The sequence below is a fragment of the Nelumbo lutea genome, chromosome 3, assembly GCF_056320005.1.
Source record: "Nelumbo lutea isolate HS-2025 chromosome 3, American lotus-T2T, whole genome shotgun sequence".
Taxonomy (NCBI): domain Eukaryota; kingdom Viridiplantae; phylum Streptophyta; class Magnoliopsida; order Proteales; family Nelumbonaceae; genus Nelumbo; species Nelumbo lutea.
In genome coordinates, this window is record NC_142686.1 from 15,506,506 (window position 1) to 15,526,642 (window position 20,137).

Genomic DNA, 20,137 nt, shown 5'->3' on the forward strand with positions numbered 1-20,137 from the left:
CTGAATTCTTATATTTTTTTGGGGGGTAAACAGTCAGTCAGAGTTATGTTAGTAGGTCATGATCATGGTCACAATTCAAGCTGGATTTGTTTTATTCCTAGTCCTAAGCCAACTAGGATTTGTCTTAAGTCAAAGCCCCAGTCCTTGGCCAACTAGGATTGGTTCTATTCCTAGTTAGTGCCTTAGTAGCATTTCTTAGTTGATTTTGGAGTAGGAAAATAAGGGAGAAGGACTAGACAACCTTCCTGTCTTTGCCTATAAATATATACAAGGCCCTCTCTTTCTGGCATTAGATTATAACATTTAAATTCTTTACATTCAACATTGCGAGTAAGTCTAGTTTTCTTGATGGTACTGATTCCTTGTAGAAGCTATTAGTTGATGATTCCTAATAGTATCTCTAAGTACCGACTCCTAGAGAAGCCTAGATGCTGCTGATTCCTAGTCTTATTTTATTTTTCTTATTTTGCAGATCAATCCTGCATTACTTGGTATCAAAGTAGTTAGTCCCTCATTAAGAAATAATCTGCACTTCCATGAAACTGCACAACAGAGACTGTAGATGGTGGGATAGTTGATGATGAGTGCAGGAGAGTGTGGTGAGAGAGGCAAACTGCTGCCTTGTGCTATTTGTAGACATGGCTAGTTTGAAACCATTTAAGGCATTAATTTGAATGTTAGCATAATTCACATTTTGGTAGTATCAAGTGGAGGGTGTGGTGGGGTGCACTAGTTGAACAAGGCAATTCCTAAAGAAAAGACTCTCTTGTCAGTTTTAGCTGTTAGGAGAGGTTTTGATTTGATTGGTGAATTTGATTTATTTGATCACATGTATTTAACATCTCAAATGCAAAAGCCGAAATCCCACCACATGCATGCTTTATTTATTAGTTGCAGCTGGCTTTTAGGGATGGTGGTCATTGTACTGGTTTACAACAGTATTCTCCATTAACAATTGTCCTCTGTCAATAAGATAAATAGCTCATATGTTTTTAATTCCTTTCAAGTGAGGTAGAGCTAGAGGCGTAGAGCAATTACATCTAGTACTCTTTGAATAAAGACTTGGATAAGGAGTTTGGTCGAACAGGTTAAAATACAAAGGGTACCCTCACACCAGGAGGTCAACAAATCTGGTATATTTATTAATTATTTAGCATTGCATTGCTCCTTGCATTATAACCATATAAATTAGCTCAACAGCCCTAAATACTGCGTCGGTCGAGTTTGATCTTAATTAATTTTCTGTTAGACATTTATGTTGGTTTAAATTTATATCAGAATTGTGTCCAACCACAATGCTGGTGGGTTGAGTAGGGTGTCTATCTGTCGGTTCAGTGAAGAAGTAGGTGGTTTCAGGGTTGACTGATTAAGGAACCGTTCAACCTCATGATTGCAAAGAATGCATGATAAGGTGGTTTCAGAATTGCAAAGAATGCATGATTTCAAGGAACCGTTCAACCACAATCGAGGGAAAAACATTTTATTGAGACCCTCGTAGAAATCTCAGGGTTGACTGATTAAGGAAGAGGGTAAGCTTGAAACAAATTCTGATTGATGACCCATATCGTGTTCATATCAATCAATCATAAGAGCCAGCAGGCTTTCCTCTAAATGGTTTTCTTAAAAACTGAGTGAAATTGGAACTTGAACTGCTGGTTCACTACAGTCACCATGCCTCCTAGTTTGATATGGTGTACAAGAACAACTTTGATACGACTTTACTAGAGAGATGGCATCTTATTGGCACTTGGTAACATGTGGACTCACTCTATAGTTTGTACATAGTATTTAGTATCACAAAAGTGTGTGTGCGTGTGTATGAGAGAGAGAGAGAGAGAAAGGAAAAGAAAAAGAAAAGTCCTTATGATTTTCTTGGCTTCATGGAACCTCCACCAGTGCTAATTTGCTACATTGCCCTTGACCTTCTGTCTTCTCTGTAAGGCCAAAAGACCATTACCCAGTGTTGGTCCGTTATTGTATAAACAGTGGCCAAAAGGCAGAAAAACAAATGTCAAAATGAATAGCTTGATAATTATGTTGCTCTCGATGATATTCTATTTATTATTTTTTTTTTAAGATTGGATTCTAACAACCTCAATAAGTGTTTATTTTTTATTTTTAAGATAACTTGCATTATAAACAGAAAAGAGGAAGGGCATACATGGGAGGATGTAAGTGGGACCTACAAGTAATATCTGCATATTTGAATATGTTATTAAGTCCCATACCTAATATTAACTTGTATGTAAGAAGAACCGATAAACACGTTTGCCAGATGGTCTATCTATCTCTAAGCCATCTATTATTAGATCCAAAGATATAATATTATATCTAGTTTTTATTAATAAGATGTATTTGTTTTTTCAAGATGTATAGTTTGGATTTTGATGAAGATTTTAGACATCATAGAGCAAAATGATTTTTTTTGTTTGTTTTTGGACTATCCATTATGGATCTATGATTTGAAATTGACAGTTGTATATATAAACATTTTAAGATAAATTTGTTTTATATGAAAATGATTTATTTGGTTAAATTTCATAATTATTTGATTATTTAATTAAGTAAATAATATGCATTTGATTTAAAGGGCATGATGAAGCAACATCGCTTCATTTTTATTATTTTTTAGCATGCATGTGCGAATATGTTTAGACATTTAGTGGCACTTATAAATGCCACTGTACATTTAAAAATGCCGCTTTTATGGTGACCATTTGTCCATGTATAAAACCAAGGTCTATAAGAGCAAATGAATCGTTTGTATTCTGCATGGCTTGGGATAACTGTGGTGCTATTCTACCAATCCGGCCAGATTTGTAATCATGAAGAGAAACAAGGGCATTCATGCCACCAATTAACAGCCATGGGTCACCTCGAGGATCATGCATGTTTTGTATAGATTCCCATATAGATCTTCTGTGTTTCTCTGTGTGGATGACCATATAGAAAAACTATCTTCCGAGTTTGATTTGTAGGAAGATCGAGAAGGCTCAGTTTGATAATATGATTTGTGGTCATCAAAACCTGAATGTTTATATGCGAGTCCCAACAACATAAGAGGCCACCAGATCGACCTGTTGCTTCGACATGAGCAGAATTATTATATTTCAAATATTTAGCTAGCTTATGGCTTCTCTCTGTATTGAGCCTAGTTTCAGAGATGAAGATTATCTCCGGCTTGTTTGCTTTAATCAGTCTTTTGAGGTGCCTCTGAGTACATGGGTTGTTACAACCCCGAATATTCCACGCAAATATTTTCATGGAAATAATAAAATTCGTGCAAATGAAGGCTGTAAATTTGTTGAGAGAGTTAGAATACCTGTCAAATAGTGACTAGGCTCAATGCCACGTGCTTTACCATGCTAGCTGATACGTGGGAGCTTGCATGGTGACCATGTGTTTTCGGAAAGTGCTGCATGTTGGTAACGTGTAATCACATTAGAGTGATACTGTTCATCTTCCAGTTTGGGGATCGAGTGACCTGAGGCGCTTCAACTCTTGATTCCCCACTTGTAATTTTCACCTGAAGAGGATCGAAATTGCTTCCCTTGCTTTGATTTTTGCTCCCGAACTGAGAACTTGAAACACCGAGCAATTTGAATGATGATCCATAATAACGAGAAAAACTTGATGATGATCTTTAATCACCTAACGCATAATAATACAGCTGGTTGCTGTTGACCAGAATAGAAGCTGATTTCCGGAAGTACAGGTTGATTGCCGGAGTCATCAAACATCATCATCTCACCTCTGTCATCTTGTAGATTATAAACCAAAAAGACCCAAAACACAGCAAGGCTGGGAAACACAGAAAACAGCTAATCGCTGTTTGCAGGAGATAGAAGAACAGGTTAATTACCGAAAGTAGGATACAGGCTCGTCGCCGGATACTTGAATGAGTAAGCGGCAATCGATTCATGCTAATATCTATTGAAGACCACATTAAAATAAGAAGAAAAAGAAACAAACAAACAAGATAAAATATTAGGAGGTTTTAAGCTGCAGAAGCATGGGTTCTCTCTTAAATTTTCATTTTGTGACAAAGACTTTCTAGTTTCTACTATGGGGGTCAGTGACAATTATCCCTTTAATATTCATTTGCGATAAGAATTTATTTGAATTTTCACTTTGCAATAAATACGCCATTAAGTCATGCATTAAATTATTTGAATTTTCACTTTGCAATTATCTCTTAAAATGCATTAAATTTTTCTTATTTTATTTTTGTTAGGGTTATTGACAAACAATGTCAAATCGACCAAATTGGCCCAATCCAACCGATTTAATTGGTTTTTCTTCACCACCGGTTGGTTTTTGGTTGTGAAGAGGGATAAATTGATAATTCGGTTCGGTTAAACCAAAATCGAACCGAATTAGTTAATTTTTTGTTTTCTAGTCTTCCCTAATCATGTAATCTCTATCCTAATTTCTTCTTTCTAATTAATTACTTATTTTTAACATTAAAGAACAATGAAGTTGAATGGGAATTACTTTTGTCTTTAGGATTGTTTTCCTTTCTTGAGTAGAAAATTTTACACCAAATTGAGGGCTGTTCACAAACAATGCTAAACTGATCAAACCGACCCTTTATGTTTGGGTTAGTTTTGGGTAATGATAGGTCAGTTTTAGTTTGCTCTTCAAGTAACCCGACCAGGTCGGATCGGTTGAAAAAAATCTATTAAACCAACCCAACCCAACCCGTGAACGACCCTAGTTTTTGTAGTCCTTTTCTCTTAAACTCTATTTTGACAAAAAAAATACCTCTATTTTTTAAAATGAAATTAGCTAAAATAGCAGGTACATTTTATTAACATAAAAAAGAAAAAACAAATTTCTTTAAGTTCTTGTTTCATTTCAATGATATGGATGTCTCTCTTCATCTTAACATGTAAAAATCATTCACTCATTTTTCTAATAAATAAAAAAACCAAATAAAACCATAAATTTATATTTGTCATACAGAAACCTCCACAAATATATATTAAATCCAATTATAAATTTACAAGGATCTATTAGGACAATTAAGCGGATTTTAATATTATACTTAAAAAAATAATCAAATCATAAATCGTTCAAATAAGTAAGAAAAGTGTAATTTAATTAGAAATTAAAAAAAAAAATTAAACAGCTGACTAAGAAGGGCGAAACTCATAAGGGGTATTTGTTAAAGTGAAATTTGAAGGCAATTTGTCACTGAGGCAAGATAGAATTAGAGGGGGTCTTTGCCGCAAATGAAGGTTGAAGGGAAAAATTGTTAGTTTGTATTTTGCAACAGGGGTCTTTGTAATTTACCCAATTTTTTCTTCACGTTATCCCAATTCCCAAAATTTAATCCATTTATTTTCCCTCTTTCCCAATTCACAAATAACTGTTAGTGACTGTGAGTAGAAGGCCGTGACCATATTACAAGCAGATATTAGTCTGGCTTTGCATATAGTTTCCGACGTTCCCTCGTTTCAACGGTCAAAATGGCTATCATCCTTCACAAATAACTTCAATCTGTAGATTGGTAATGACGTCTTCTAAAGTTCTTCGGTTCCGTTCCTCGCTCGGTAGTACCAGCGATGTCCATCACCATCTTGCCCATTTTCATTTCTCCACAACACCATTCCTAAACCTTCAAATTGAAAACCAACGACGGCCAACGCCATTACTAATAAACAGAAAACAAAAACAATCAAATATCATCAGTAGCTCTGAGCATACAATTAAGCCTGTTATAGCCATTATAAAGTCATGCTCAACCAAGGACCATTTACTTCAAATACATGCTCACATCACCCGTACATTACTCATTCAAGAACCAACTATCGTAACCAACTTCTTGTCCTCCGCTGCCCTCTCCCCGTTTCGTGACATATACTATTTTCGCCGAGTTTTCTCTCAAATACACAGGCCTACTGCTTCTCACTACAACATCATGATCAGAGCTTATTCGCAGAGTGGTTCTCCCGAGGAGGGCTTCTACCTGTACAGAGAAATGCGACAGGTAGGTATTCGTCCAAACCCATTGTCTTCTTCCTTTGTTCTGAAGTCATGCACTCGGATTCCTTCGCTAATTGGAGGTAGACAAATCCATGCCAGGATATTACGAGATGGGCATCATTCTGATTGTCTTCTACTTACTACTTTGATGGGCTTCTACGCATCTTGTGGAAATAGCGATGAAGCCTATCATGTGTTCAATGAAATGCCTAAACCAGATACCGTTGCTTGGAATGTTTTGATTTCTTGTTATGCTCAGAATGGTCGGACCAAAGATGCTCTCGCCCTGTTTGATGTTATGCAGACTGAAGTATATGGATCCAAACCGGATGATGTCACTTGTTTACTTCTCCTCCAGGCTTGCACACACTTGGGTGCGCTAGATTTTGGTAAGAGAATTCACAATTACATTGACGAACATGGCTACAGTGGCACTCTCAATCTTTGCAACTCACTTGTGGCAATGTATACACGATGTGGGTGTTTGGATATGGCTTATCAGGTGTTCCAGGGGATGACTAAGAAGAGTGTTGTTACTTGGAGTGCCATGATTTCTGGTTTGGCAATGAATGGACATGGAAGGGAAGCTATTGAAGCATTCAATGAGATGCAGAGAATGGGTGTCCCCCCAGATGATCAGACTTTTACAGGGGTTCTTTCAGCTTGTAGCCATAGTGGATTGGTTGACGAAGGTATAAGTCTTTTTCAACGTATGAGGGCAGAGTTCAGGTTGATTCCGAACATTTGTCATTATGGATGCATGGTTGATCTCTTAGGTCGGGCAGGTTTACTTGATGAGGCCTACCATCTTATAAATTCAATGGAGGTTAAGGCAGATTCAACAATTTGGAGGACCCTACTTGGAGCTTGCAGAATTCATGGCCATGTTGCACTTGGGGAGCATGTTGTTGGACACTTGATTGAGTTGAAAGCACAAGAAGCAGGGGATTATGTTCTGTTGTTGAACATCTATGCTTCAGTTGGTAACTGGGGGAAGGTGGCAGATGTTAGGAGGTTGATGAAGGAGAAAGGAATTCAAACCACACCTGGTTGTAGCACTATTGAATTGAATGGAAGAGTTCATGAGTTTGTTGTGGATGACAATACACATCCATGGAAGGAGGAGATTTATGAAATGCTCAATGAGATTGGAAGTCAACTAAAACTTGCAGGTTATGTTGCTGACATGTCAGCTGAGCTGCACAATTTGGGTGCCCAAGAGAAGGGATATGCCCTATCTTATCACAGTGAGAAGTTGGCTATTGCTTTTGGAGTTCTTGCAACTCCACCAGGTACAACAATCAGAGTGGCAAAGAATCTACGTATTTGTGTTGATTGCCACAACTTTGCAAAGGTTCTTTCACGGGTTTATAATCGGGAATTGTTTATTAGAGATCGAAGTCGATTCCACCATTTCCGTGAGGGATTCTGCTCATGTAAGGATTACTGGTAGCTATCTTTAAGCTTAGATATACAGCTTCAACATTTTATGGGAGAGTGAAAGCTGCATACTGCAAAGATAAGAAGTCCAATGTACTTTTTATCAAAGAGTCGTGGGCTCTGGTGCAGATGAGCATGCACTGTTTGCTTTGGATTCATGGTATGCGTTCTCATGGTTTACAAGGATTACAATTATTGAGAAAAGTAAATCAGAGGTTGATCTTACTCACCACCTTAATGTATTAAAGTTTACTGCATGGAAGTTGGAGCTCTTGTTTGGAATGGGTGTCTTCTGAGAAAAGCAATAATAAGCACAGAAAATTAACCTACTTTATGGATTGCAACTATTTACAGCTGTGTCCCCATATACTGACATCTGAAAATTTGAACTTGAAACCGTATTACAGAAAGCCTGAACTTTTGGTCTCAGTGTTTCACCATTTCTTCCTAATAGCATGGACCCTGAAGTCCTAGACCTGTTGAAGTCTGTACAACACCATAATTACATATTCTTTTGAACCATGAGATGTGATTCTGATGCTGTGAAGTCAGATATTCTCTGAATATAATAAAATAATGTATTTTATTGACTGATGATAATATCAACCAAAAGTGTTGATTTCGTTGTTGGGACATTACCTGGAATTGCCTCACTTCCAGTTACTGAATACAGAGAAATAGGAGTTTCAGTTGTTTTCTGTTCTGATAATAAGCATTCCTTGGTGCAGGCTACACATTATCATGTTCTCCATCACTTGTTCCTAATGAGCACTGCACTTTCCCACCTATTAATAATCTAATATTAACCCTTTTTCTCCATGCATCTCTGACTTCTTTGATTTCTGATGTCTCTCTTATTACTTCTCATTGCATCCAGATCCAGCACATGTCCTGATTGCTATTCCGCCTGGCAATTACTTGCTTGAATTGCTGAAGGAGAAGCTTAAACAAAAAGTAGTGAATTGAGGATCTGATCATGTTGGTCTGTGACATTACAGGAACATTGTAGGTTTGGGATATCCATATTTGCATGGAGCATCATTCTTAGGAGTGGTCTTTTGAGTGCTGTTAGAGAATAAAAACCTATTCAGGGACCTCACCTAATAGCTTAAGATTTTAGGTTGAATGGTTCCTTGACATTGTATCAGAGTTTGGTTGACCAAATGGTCTAGTGTTCAATCCTCACTGCTCCCATTATGATTAATTAAATTTCAGCACAAGGTATGGGTGCAGCTGTGCTTTTCCACACTTCAAGCCCAATAGGCTTTCGCATGAAAGGGTGTCTTGGAGAATAGAAACCTATTCAGGGACCTGACCCAACAGCTTAACTTTGTTGAACCTTTCGATAAGAAGGTTGACATTCATTTGAAATCTATGAATTTGGTGGAGTGTACTCATGATCCAACTACATCCCTAGTCTTTGAAATCTCTAGTGCTTCAGAATTATTCATATTGATAATTTGATATTATATGTTGCGTTTCTTCTTAATATTATTTTCAGTAATATTGTACTATTTAATTTTCTCTTTTGAGCAATGCTAAACCATGGAGCCACTTAATTCATAAAAGGACAAAATATAAACAGGAGTCATTATGCAAATACATGGGATTAGTGAGGTGTAGTGTGTTCCTCTTGTGATTTAAGATCGCTGTGTTCACTTACTTCCATCATGCTAGCCCTTGCTTTCTTTGTAATCAGTAATGCTTGAAAAAGGTTTCCTCGTTTGGTTAAGAAGGTTAGCTTTCTTGATGACCCTACAGATCTACCTCATGGAAGAATCTTCTAGCTGATCTGAACCATCCATTATTTACGGGGCCTTTTGTATTGATCACATTTTCACTTCCCCACTTTACATTAGCTGTATGCCCCCATTCATAACGCAGTTTTCACCATGTAGTAAAATCACTTGAAATTCTTGGCTATGGAAGCAAGGAAAGAAACCATTGAAGAAAAAAACCAAATTCTTACATGAATGACAATTTGTAATTTTTGGGTGATTGGGATTTTTGGTCAACTTAATTTTTTTTAAAGGTTATTATCTAATTTGTTAGTTGTTATTCTCATAGTAATAGGGTTAGTCATATTAAAAGGTTAAACTAGTTTGAAGGGTCTCGCTTGATAGGTCTTATAATTTTGAAAAGTTTAAGATGTACTTTCTTTCAGCCTATCTTTAAGGGCCAAAATTTGTCTGCTTTGTGTGATTTTGGTGTCATTTGATAGGTTACTGAGTTATTTATCCAGTGAGACCTAGATTTTGTAAAACTTATATGTTTTCAGAGAGTTATGACCATTTTATTGACAGGGCGTCCATCTTTGACATGATTTGAATCTTTCTATTTTCTCAAGGACTATTTGATAATGGTTGAAGTGGCTGAACTGAATGGCCTGTTTCTTTGTCTTTTAGTGAATAAGCCATAAGTAGATTTTTTTTTTTGAGAAAAAGCCATTAAGTAGATTGTGGCCTCCTTAATGGCTGAATGACATATTGGGTTGATATCATTCTCCCAAATTATTACATTAATAAGAGTTTGGCAAAAGTTTTAATGCTGGTTACAACCTGACACAATCCTCCTTGCTTATCTGGGCTTTGGAACAACACTGTAAGACAAGCTCACAAGTGGAGTTGATTACTATGCTTCTAAATGTTGTATTATATCACTATTTTATCAACTAGGGGCCATTACTTGGTATGATGGTAAAATCTTGGGCCGGCAAGCATGAGAATGTGGGTTTGAGTTTCAGGGCAGCTATTTCGTGCCAAAAAAAATGCCAAAGGTTAGGACCATACCCAGTCTAGCCCTCCCAAGATCCCAGATGGATGGGGCCAACATTGGGTAATGGCCTTATTACTATTTTATCACTAAGAGACAAAGCAATAGTCATTCAGTTCAACAAATACCGCTGTTATCAAACAGCCCCTTAGTCTATATTTGGATTATTTTTGGTTTTTTATTTTTAATAGGACTTCTAGTGGTTATTTAGAGTTGTTTTAGTAGTTGGAGTCCTTGCTTGAGCGGTTCTATCAGTGGGCTTGCTCTGATTTTTAAGCTACTATAAGTTGTTTTTAGTCAATTTCCTGGTTGAAATGAGCCTGCAAAGGCTCGCTTTTGAGTCAAAAGCACTAACCTATGAGAGGTAGTGGTTATTCAGTATTCATGTCCCAAGGACATTGAAGCAATGGAGTTGTATGACCATTTGAGTGTTTCTTGGTGTCTCGAAAGCAGTTGATGACGTTACCCACTAAGCCCAAGGTTGTATCTCTTGCTAGGTAGTACCTACCTTCTGTTGACCAATGTGTGTCAACTAAATATGTTCATGAAGGCATTTTACATGTATGATTGTAAGTGCTGCCTTTCTGGAGTACTTTTACCACTTGTTTTTCCATTCAAATTTGCAATTTGTATTTAATACATCTGTAAATAACAATGGAGCTTTATCAACATAGAATGTATTATAATGGTTTCCTTAAGCTGTGATCAGTTCACGGACTGAGTTCTTATTGATTTTATCCAAAGAAAGAGCAGTGAAGTCAGACAAGATTACTCTGAACTCATCTCCTGTGAGAGTTTCCTTCTCTAAAAGCACATCTACTAGCTTGTCGATTGCTTCTTGATTATTCCTTATGTGGCTCTTTGCGATTTCATATGCACTTTCAATAATATGTCTTACTGAGGTATCAATATCCTCTGCAAGTTTTTCTGACATGGAATTTCTAGCTAGCATTCTTAGTACCACATCACTGCTTTGTACTGATGGATCAGTCAATGCCCATGGTCCAATCTCAGACATTCCAAATGTGGTTACCATCTGGTGGGTAAAGAAAAAAAAAATAAAAGTATTAGTTAAGTGCACAAGAATGACTTTTGGTCTTCTTACATAATTTAGAACATGGTTTACTTTTTATAAACTTACTTGTCTTGCTATCTGAGTGATCTGTTTCAAATCTCCTGCTGCACCTGTGGTAACCTCTGGTTCCCCAAAAATTACTTCCTCTGCTGCACGGCCTCCAAGACCTCCTACTATTCTAGCAAAAGTTGCTGCTTAGATACAAGAGCTGGATCTTCCCCAGGTATGAACCAAGTAAGACCCCGTGCTTGCCCCGAGGAATAAGAGTTACTTTTTGTACTGGGTCATGCCCTGGAGTTAATGTCCTGTATGTGACAGTTAGGGCAAGTTAGTTGGTCTTCTTTGTCATTGAGGCTCGGTTTGGGAAGAGTAATACAAATATGTACAGTGCAAATACAAGGTTTTGTACTGAGCATATATTTGTATTTACACTTTCCAAACTGAGCTAGGGTTTATTAATTCTTCCTTCTTGTTAAGCTTGTCATCTAAACTTACCGATCTGGATAGGTTACATGACTAATTTAATTTTTATAAAACATGCTAATACATCAATTTTCATATTTAGAGTTAAACATTTTTTTTTTTTTTGTTTTGCTTTCAAGAACGGACTATGCAGGATACTTACCAATCACCCACTTGCTCTATACCTGTTATCTTTTGCTAATATGGCTATGCCATTATGTTTACTGTTTTATAGAGGATGTTTAATGTTCTTGTGTGACTTTATATTATATGGATGGAGATAGGGTTGGTGAAGATCGTTCTCTGTTTCTGAAGTTATATATTATATTTTTCTTTTAATCTGGCAATAATGTTGCAAGAGTCTGTGACAAATCTAGACAAAGTGGAATATAAAAGTTTCTACTAAGTGTTATGCTCATATGTATAAAGAATCCCCATAAATGTACTTTCAGTTATGGAAGTATGGAACTATAAGTTGACCAAGGAAATGCTCATACTTGTGAGAATAGTTGCATATTAATAATCTGATAGACCTTTTCTGAAATTCTATACTATACCCATGCTTAAGCAACTTCATATTGGTTAAACATGAAATGTTTGCAACTTACGCGCAAATGGCATGCCCAATTTCATGATAAGCCACGAGGATTTTGCTTTTTCCATCTGTCATCTGGGTTCCCTCCATGCCTGCCACAATTCGATCAATGGAATCATCAATCTCTTTTGCTGTTATCCTCTCTTTGCCCCGTCTGCCAGCAAGAATGGCAGCTTCATTCGTGAGGTTTGCCAGGTCCGCACCACTGAATCCTGGGGTTCTCATGGCTATGACATTAAGGGAAACATCTTTATCGAGCTTCTTATTGTTGCTATGGACCTTCAGAATTGCTTCTCTTCCCCTTACATCCGGCAATCCAACAGTAACCTGTGTAAGTGTATTCCATTTACTGAACTTAGTAATTAGATCAAGTTATGAATATTGAAATGCAGATTTTTCTGTCTGTCCACTTGCATATTTGTGTATATTGTTCTTTGCATGTTAATACTGGAGTCAAGGATAAAAGAACTAATATTTTAGTGAATTGAATTACTGGTCCTGTTCTACCAAAAAAAAAAAAAAAAGGAATTGCTAATCCTGGTGTAACATTGTCAAGCTATGTGCATTTTTGTTGAGTTACCAATTCAAGACACATTCCAGTAGTTAGTACGTGGATTCAAGTCAATAAATACTGATCTGTTCCTTTAGACATAAATATGACTTTGAAGATGTATTGACCAATCGTTTTTTTCATTGGAAAAACAGTGTGAAATGAACATCACCACATTGTAAAGCATGACATACCTGTCGATCAAACCTTCCTGGCCTGAGCAAAGCTGAATCAAGAATTTCAGGTCGATTAGTTGCAGCGATGACAATCACCTCGCTATTTCCATTAAAACCATCCATTTCTGTGAGCAATTGGTTCAGTGTTTGCTCTCTTTCATCATTTCCTCCTCCAATGCCTGTTCCTCTCTTCCTTCCAATGGCATCTATCTCATCAATAAAAACCAGGCATGGTGAAATCATCTTTGCCTTGTTGAATAAATCTCTTACTCTTGAAGCCCCCACCCCAACAAACATCTCAATGAACTCTGAGCCAGACAGAGAAAAGAAAGGGACCCCTGCTTCTCCAGCAATGGCCTTAGCCAGCAATGTCTTTCCAGTCCCTGGTGGACCCACTAGCAGAACACCTTTAGGAATTCTTGCTCCAATAGTAGCAAACTTTTCTGGGGTCTTTAAGAATTCCACAACCTCTTGGAAGTCTTGCTTTGCCTCGTCAACTCCAGCTACATCATCAAATGTGACACCAGTGTTGGGTTCCATTTGGAATTTGGCTTTGCTCCTTTTGGAATTGTTTATACATGTAAGTATCTATTATAGTAATAATTTAAGCTAACAAAAATTTCAAGTTTCCATAATTTTATAGATGAAAAAAATAAAATCAGAATAAATTATTATGTTGATCTATTATTTCAGTGGCCGGCAACTGCAGGAAAAGGAAATTTATAGCTATAAGTTGATCAAAATAATACAAGATCTAGGAAATATCTTCATACACTAGCAGGTGAAAATTTGCCACTAATATGGTGCATAAACTACAGTTTGTTCTACAATTGATCAAATGCATCAGGTAGATGCGGTTACTGTGTGTTGAAGGCATAACATATTGTCACTAAATAACTGTATATTTAGACAGTCATATGTGAGAACATTTAATTCATGGCTTTGGTAAACATGGTAGCTTTCACAACTTTTCTAACCCCACTGTGTGTGTGTGTGTGTCATCACCAAAGATGTCATTTTATGCTAGATGTAATTTGGTCATCCCATACCTTCCCAGTCCAAATGGCAAGTTGGGGTCTCCTGAAGAATTTGTAGTTGATCCTCTCAAGAGTAGAGTTCCAAGAAAAATCAATGGGAAGGCAAAATTTGCCAACACATCAAGAATCACAGCTCCCATGTTCATCTCCATAGGGTGAGCAGCAAAATCCACATCCTTCTCCTTCATTTTCCTAAGCAACTCCTGTGGCAGTTCTGGTAATTGTATTTTCACCCTCTGGATTTTGTCGAGTGCAGGATTCAGGATCTCTGCAATTGCAACAGTCCCATTCTCGAACAGGTCTACTTTCTTCACAGCTCCTGCGTCCAAATTCTGCAGAAATCTTGAATATGACATCCTACTCGAAGAAGATTCTAATGGGGTCTCTGGTTCAGCTCTAGCTGGCTGAGCTACAGAAAATCCTTCCGCTACAAGGCCCAAACCAGTGGATTGTAATAGATTTCTTCTATTCAGTTTGATATCTGAAGGGGTTTCGGGACATGGTTTTTCTCTACTGATGATTTTGGAGAGATGGTTATCTTTCCAGAGGTCTTTGGATTTGCATATGAGGAGGTTGGACGCAGATAGAAATAGCACAGATGACATTTCTCTTATTGAACTGTTTGTGGGGTGTAATTTGTATCTGGGAGCTTCTCAAGTTTGAAATGGTGAGTGATCTTTTTATTCTTTTTTTGTACAGACAGTTGAAAGGGGTTAGTCGTTTGTTTGGAGGGAACCTTGGAGGCATTTAAATAGGGTGAAAGTGAGATATTCTAGCATTTTCATTGGTCTTGGCTTTCAGTTTGTCTTTCTTGCTTTCTTCTTGTTTCATGAAGGATCTAGAGTGGCGTTGATATTTGATATATATAGACGTAGAGTCGTGGGGACAGGACAAGTGGATAAAGATGCCTATGGGAAGAAGATCTCTGTTCTCGTTGCATTGATTCTACTGACCATACACGTCGACAAATAGGACAGGTCCGTTGGATTCGTCTGGATGAAGATGAAAGCTTGTCTACTGTGTCATAATCAATCTAGAGTTCATTTTTGTTTGGCATGTACAATGAGCTACAAAGCCAATCAAGAGTGAACACGCCAGTGTTCAGTATGTTACATGGGGCCCACACCTGAATTTACTAATTTATTGTTAACACGCCATTTGTCTCGTTTGTAGCCTCATTGTTGGGAAAAAAATCGGACCATAGGTTCTGTCCTCGTAATGGACCCACCCCAATTGTAGAGACATGGAATTTAACAACTAGTGGGCAGAAACGGGGCCATGTTTGGGATGGGGCATGGCCCAATAAACAACCACACGGGGCCCCAAATTCTTGAGGTTCATGGGCTTCGGTCCAGTTTTAACGATCGGTTGTATCCATCAAATGTGATCCCAATTGCGCGTTTCCAATAACAAGGGTTGCCAATATTGTGGAAACTTCACAAGATCTGAATTGCACGAAGTTATTAGTTTGAATTATTTCTAAATGAAGTTAGGCTCCATCTTTTTGCATTGCAAATCTAAACTAGATGCAGAGTTTGTACCTTGTTTAGATTTACATGCATTTATTTGTAATTATGAGTTATGACCTATACCTTTATTTAACACAAAATTTCCGTTATATATATATATATATTGGTCTCATTTGCAGAGCAAATTTTGCAAAATTTGTACCAATTTCTTCTTACTTTTCATTCTCTAAGTGGGTAAACAAACAACCTTGCTCTTATGTCTTATCTTCATCCTCTCTCCTATAAGTAGAGGGGACCATATAATTTTGTTTCTCATTTTACTCCTCTCAAACAAACAAACAAAACAAAACAAATTACGAAATTTGATTATAAGCTTGTAATCCAAATGTTGGTCCCAATTATCTGGGATTTTGCGAAGGATTGGATATGGACTCAACTCCCAACATTTTTGTTGTACAAAGCTCTCCGACTCAGACCCATGTCTGCATGTTTGTCGACATAAAATTTAACAGAGATAATTAGATTTTATTTAGCCGATGATAGAACTGCTACTAGTCATATTATATATGCTCATCTTAACACCTTTCTTTTGTTGGAACTTTGGAAGTAGCGATATTAGTATGTATTCAAGTGTAAGATGCATCTCGCCCCTATACAGCCATACCCTTCCAAATACCATGTACAAAATTGTTTGAGATGTCAAGAAAGAGGCCGGTGGTTTATGCACACCTAGTGGAAATACAAACATATCCTCATAAACAGGGCTCATTCCTAGTGAAAAGGCGATAGTACTTTGTACATACCAACATACATACATCATGCATAAGTGGAGCTCATGTCTGCACCCAACAATGCTCCTAACACTCCTCTCAACAAGCCACTATAGGTCTATAGCCACACATTACACCAGGAACTTCTCCTTTGCCATTCACGGAGAGATGTTGATCCGGACTTACCTACATATGCTTGTTGAAACACATGCTTGTGTGTGTTCTACTTGTTTTAAAACAAATAAATTTCTTCAAGTAAGTAATTTTTTTCCTATTTTTAAAGTAAAATTTTACTTGTGGAATCCCACCTTGATCAGGGTCTAGGGATGAGTTGCACCCAAAAAAAAAAAAAATGTAGGGGGCATTCTTTTTTTGAATTTTGAGAGTGGAGAAAGTTGGTCAATAGGATTTTGATTCCCATTGAGGTAAATAACTTTTCCACTTGGGGTGGGGGGCCAATACTTGAATGGGACAAAAATACCCTTTTTAATAATGGATTTTTATGGTTAAAATGATCATTGCCTTATTTACATGGGAAATAAAAGAATATGGGTAAATGCACTTACCCGGATAAATAACTTACCGAAAAACGAATGAGACCGTAATGTTAAATTGGATAGAAGTTTACCTGATTCAGCAGTTTAAGTAAAAAAAAAAGGGACTTGTATTCATGTTTCATATATAATCGAAAATTTGGAGGGTGCTATTAATCTAAAAGTTTATGAAAAAATCAAGACAAAATTGACATACGAAAAAATGCATTTGCTTGGCTTACAGAGTGGGTCCTATGGTAAATATACATTCGCTTGGGTGTCACTTGCCCGGAAAAAAATGATACCTGAGAGGGAAAATTGCTAAAACATCAGCAGCAGCAGACAAAATTACGGTTTGTAAAAATAGAATATATGGGTAAAAATGATAAATTACCTAACTTACCTTGAAAAAATTCATGATTAAAAGAACATGGATAATGTAATTATCTAGAAAAATGTCACTTCGGAAGCAATTATCCAGGGAAAAGCACTTACTTGGTAAATAACTTAAGAAGCAATTATATTATCCAATTCCTACAACTGGAAACTCCAATCATGTTCATGTCCCAGAGGACTGAATACAGCTCAAAATTCAAAAGACTAAACGGTTACTTTGAGAAAGAGGCAAATTGATCAGCACTTCGATTTGCTTCTCTATAGAAATGTTTGATGTACTCCACCGACGTTTGAAACAATGTCTCGGCTTGCTATTTAAAACAATTTCGTCCTTCTAAGGTCATTGACGAAACCTAAAGTCTAAGTCAATGCCATTTTTTCTTTTTATGAACGCACAGGCTGATTCTATTGTAACTATTATATGTAAACCTTATTATAAGACTTGCAGTTGGTTTACAAGACATCAAAATCAGGACTACGGGACCGTCCTACCAGACAAAAGAACCTCTTAATTTGGTGAAGAGCACATTTGACTAGGATACGTGCAGCACCATTACAAGTCTTAATTAGTAACTGGGAACATGAAGAATTGTAAGAGATTGAAGAGAGTTGATTAGGGCCTGTTTGACAAGGGCTGGAATGGCTGACTTGACAATTGGTTCCTCAAAATGTAATACTGGATATCATCAACTTTCAAATGATACTGACAGGAGTATGGATGAGCTAGCTACACGATCAAGAGTGCTTCATTGGTTCCATATAAGGGTTTCAATGAGCTGGTTTTGGATTGTACTCCGTCCAGTCCAATATTAATTTGGACGTACAACAAGAGATATTGGATTGGACCAACCAGTTCAAAATATTTATTTGATTGGAGTGGACCTGATCCCGCCCGTAATAAATTTATATTGGATTGGGTTTGATTAAGCCAATATCTGGTCCATTGGTATAAGATAATAATATATGTGTCAATGGATCAGGTTTGGGTTGAAACCAATCTAAATCAAAATGAATTTGAATAAATTAGACGGTCAAGACTTTGAATTAGACTGGTCCAAAATGGTCTAAAATATTCATTGGATTGGATCGAACCTGATCCATTTATAATGGACTCACATTGGACTGGATCGGATTGGACCAAATCCAGTCTAATTAACACCCCTAGTTCCATAGCCCCTTGTACATATCTTTTTGTAACCTAGCTATACCTAGAGGAGGGCCGGGGTGCAATTTGGGTGGGCTTTGGTCGAGATTTTGTTAAAATTAGGGTCCACCTCTATCCATTTGTTATAATCTGATTTGATTCTATCTGAATGTATATATTTATATTTTGTATTAATAAGTAAAGTTGATTTGAATGTATATATTTAAAGTTTCGTACAAGTAATTTTTAATTCATTTTGTTTATAAAATACAATATTAAGGTTATTGTTTTATTCATTTTATTAATAATGTATAATCTTTTGATAATTTTTATTCTATTCAATTAATACCTGATTATGATATAAATTTGATAGATATTGATGATGCACATTTTGGCAACTCCCGTCTGGCTAGTGACTCAGATGCTTGGTTGAATGATCCCTACTTGGAAGGTGGTTTGGATGCCTAGCTGAATGGTTCCTATCTGGAATGTGGCTTGGACGCCTAGCTAAATGGTGACGAGCTGGAGAGGTGGCTCTGATGCCTAACTGAGGGGTGATGAGTTGGAGAGGTGGCTTTGAAGCCTAGATGAATGGTGATGAGCTGGATAGGTGACTCTGATGCCTAACTAAGTGGTGACGAGCTAGAGAGGTGGCTCTGATGCCTAATTGAGTGGTGACAAATTTGAGAGGCGGCTCTGATGCAACTTGCAAGGAAACAGTGTTAGAGTGCCTGGGTTGCATTACCCGGGGTGGGCACTCTGATGCTTAAGTTAGCGAATAAGAGATTTTAAGATAGCTAAATTTGAGAGAGTTGGAGAGTTGCGAGAACTAAAAATTGTGCATCTACCTAGGTCTCATGGGGTTGATGCCCTTATATAGTTGGGTTGCCGTAGGTCTTGCAAAACGCTCCCGGAATCCTCGGCCCACTACGTAGGGGTACATTCCGCTTTGGAAGGAGGATAACGTGCTAGTTAATAAGGTTTACCGTTTCCCTCTGATTCTGGCGAAATGAGGATAAGGCCTACGGTTACGTAGCATGATCCCAAAAGGTTGAGACAACTAGCAAGCTTCTAGAGAGGTAGGTCGCCAGATCGGTGACAAAAGCAGGGCGCTAAGTCGGCAGCAGAAGTAGGCCGCCAAGTTGGTGGCAAAGGTAGGTCGCCAGCTGGGACCCCATTTTGGCTAAGCCAAGTTGTTGCCTAGGTGATGCTGGGACGTAGTCTAGCTATTTTGATATGCCATGTTTCATGATGTCAGTGGAGGGCCAAGTTTGCCCTCATCAATTGCCCCCCCACTCCCGAGTTGAGATCAGCTCAACGAAGGGAGTGGATTTGTACTTCGTTGTAGGTCCTTTGGCCTGTTACCAACATATTTCGAGGTCGGCTTAGGGGTCCTTGATGCTGAAAGCAGTTTGGCTTCCCCTTGTGATATGCGCGTCGATGTTGAAATTTAAATAGCGGGTCGGTGTCACAGTTGCATTGTGTCAGTCCTCTGAGGTGTTGGTCGTCTACTCTACGATAGGTCACAAGGAGCTCAACCTGCAGGGGTAGCTTTACTAACTGCAGGTTGCCCCCTCGCATGGGAACATTGAAAGGCTCAACCTGCAAGGGCGACTATAGTCCGTTGGCCACCGACTCCCGTGGGAGCCACGGAGGGCTCGACCTGTAGGGGTGACCTCGCGAATAGGGCTGACAAGGCTCGTCCGGGTTGATTACATGTGTCGCTAGGT

General features: G+C 37.8%; 2 protein-coding genes and 2 long non-coding RNA genes across 4 annotated transcripts; 2 read left to right on the forward strand and 2 right to left on the reverse strand.

Annotated features, from left to right (window-relative positions):
- Positions 1-1,740: 1,740 nt before the first annotated feature.
- LOC148863147 (uncharacterized) lies at positions 1,741-4,036 on the reverse strand. Its single transcript, XR_016108965.1, has 2 exons — positions 3,323-4,036; positions 1,741-1,934 (listed from the first exon to the last, which is right to left on the reverse strand). It is a non-coding gene; the product is annotated as an uncharacterized LOC148863147 (long non-coding RNA).
- Positions 4,037-5,228: 1,192 nt separating this feature from the next.
- LOC148863148 (Pentatricopeptide repeat (PPR) superfamily protein) lies at positions 5,229-8,132 on the forward strand. The gene has a single exon (XM_088975016.1). The coding sequence runs from the start codon at positions 5,516-5,518 to the stop codon at positions 7,439-7,441; it is 1,926 nt and encodes a 641-aa protein (XP_088831142.1). The 5' UTR covers positions 5,229-5,515; the 3' UTR covers positions 7,442-8,132.
- Positions 8,133-10,886: 2,754 nt separating this feature from the next.
- On the reverse strand, positions 10,887-14,700 carry LOC148863149 (ATP-dependent zinc metalloprotease FTSH 6, chloroplastic-like). The gene is given in 7 exon segments (XM_088975015.1): positions 10,887-11,236; positions 11,342-11,463; positions 11,466-11,531; positions 11,534-11,580; positions 12,346-12,659; positions 13,077-13,617; positions 14,108-14,700. Coding segments are annotated over 7 exon segments (2,025 nt in total). The 3' UTR covers positions 10,887-10,894.
- LOC148863150 (uncharacterized) lies at positions 13,595-14,879 on the forward strand. The gene is made up of 2 exons (XR_016109142.1): positions 13,595-14,250; positions 14,352-14,879. It is a non-coding gene; the product is annotated as an uncharacterized LOC148863150 (long non-coding RNA).
- Positions 14,880-20,137: the final 5,258 nt, after the last annotated feature.

Excerpts from the sequence above, each read along its gene's own strand:
- LOC148863148 (XM_088975016.1), top strand. The coding sequence starts at position 5,516 with ATGACGTCTTCTAAAGTTCTTCGGTTCCGTTCCTCGCTCGGTAGTACC.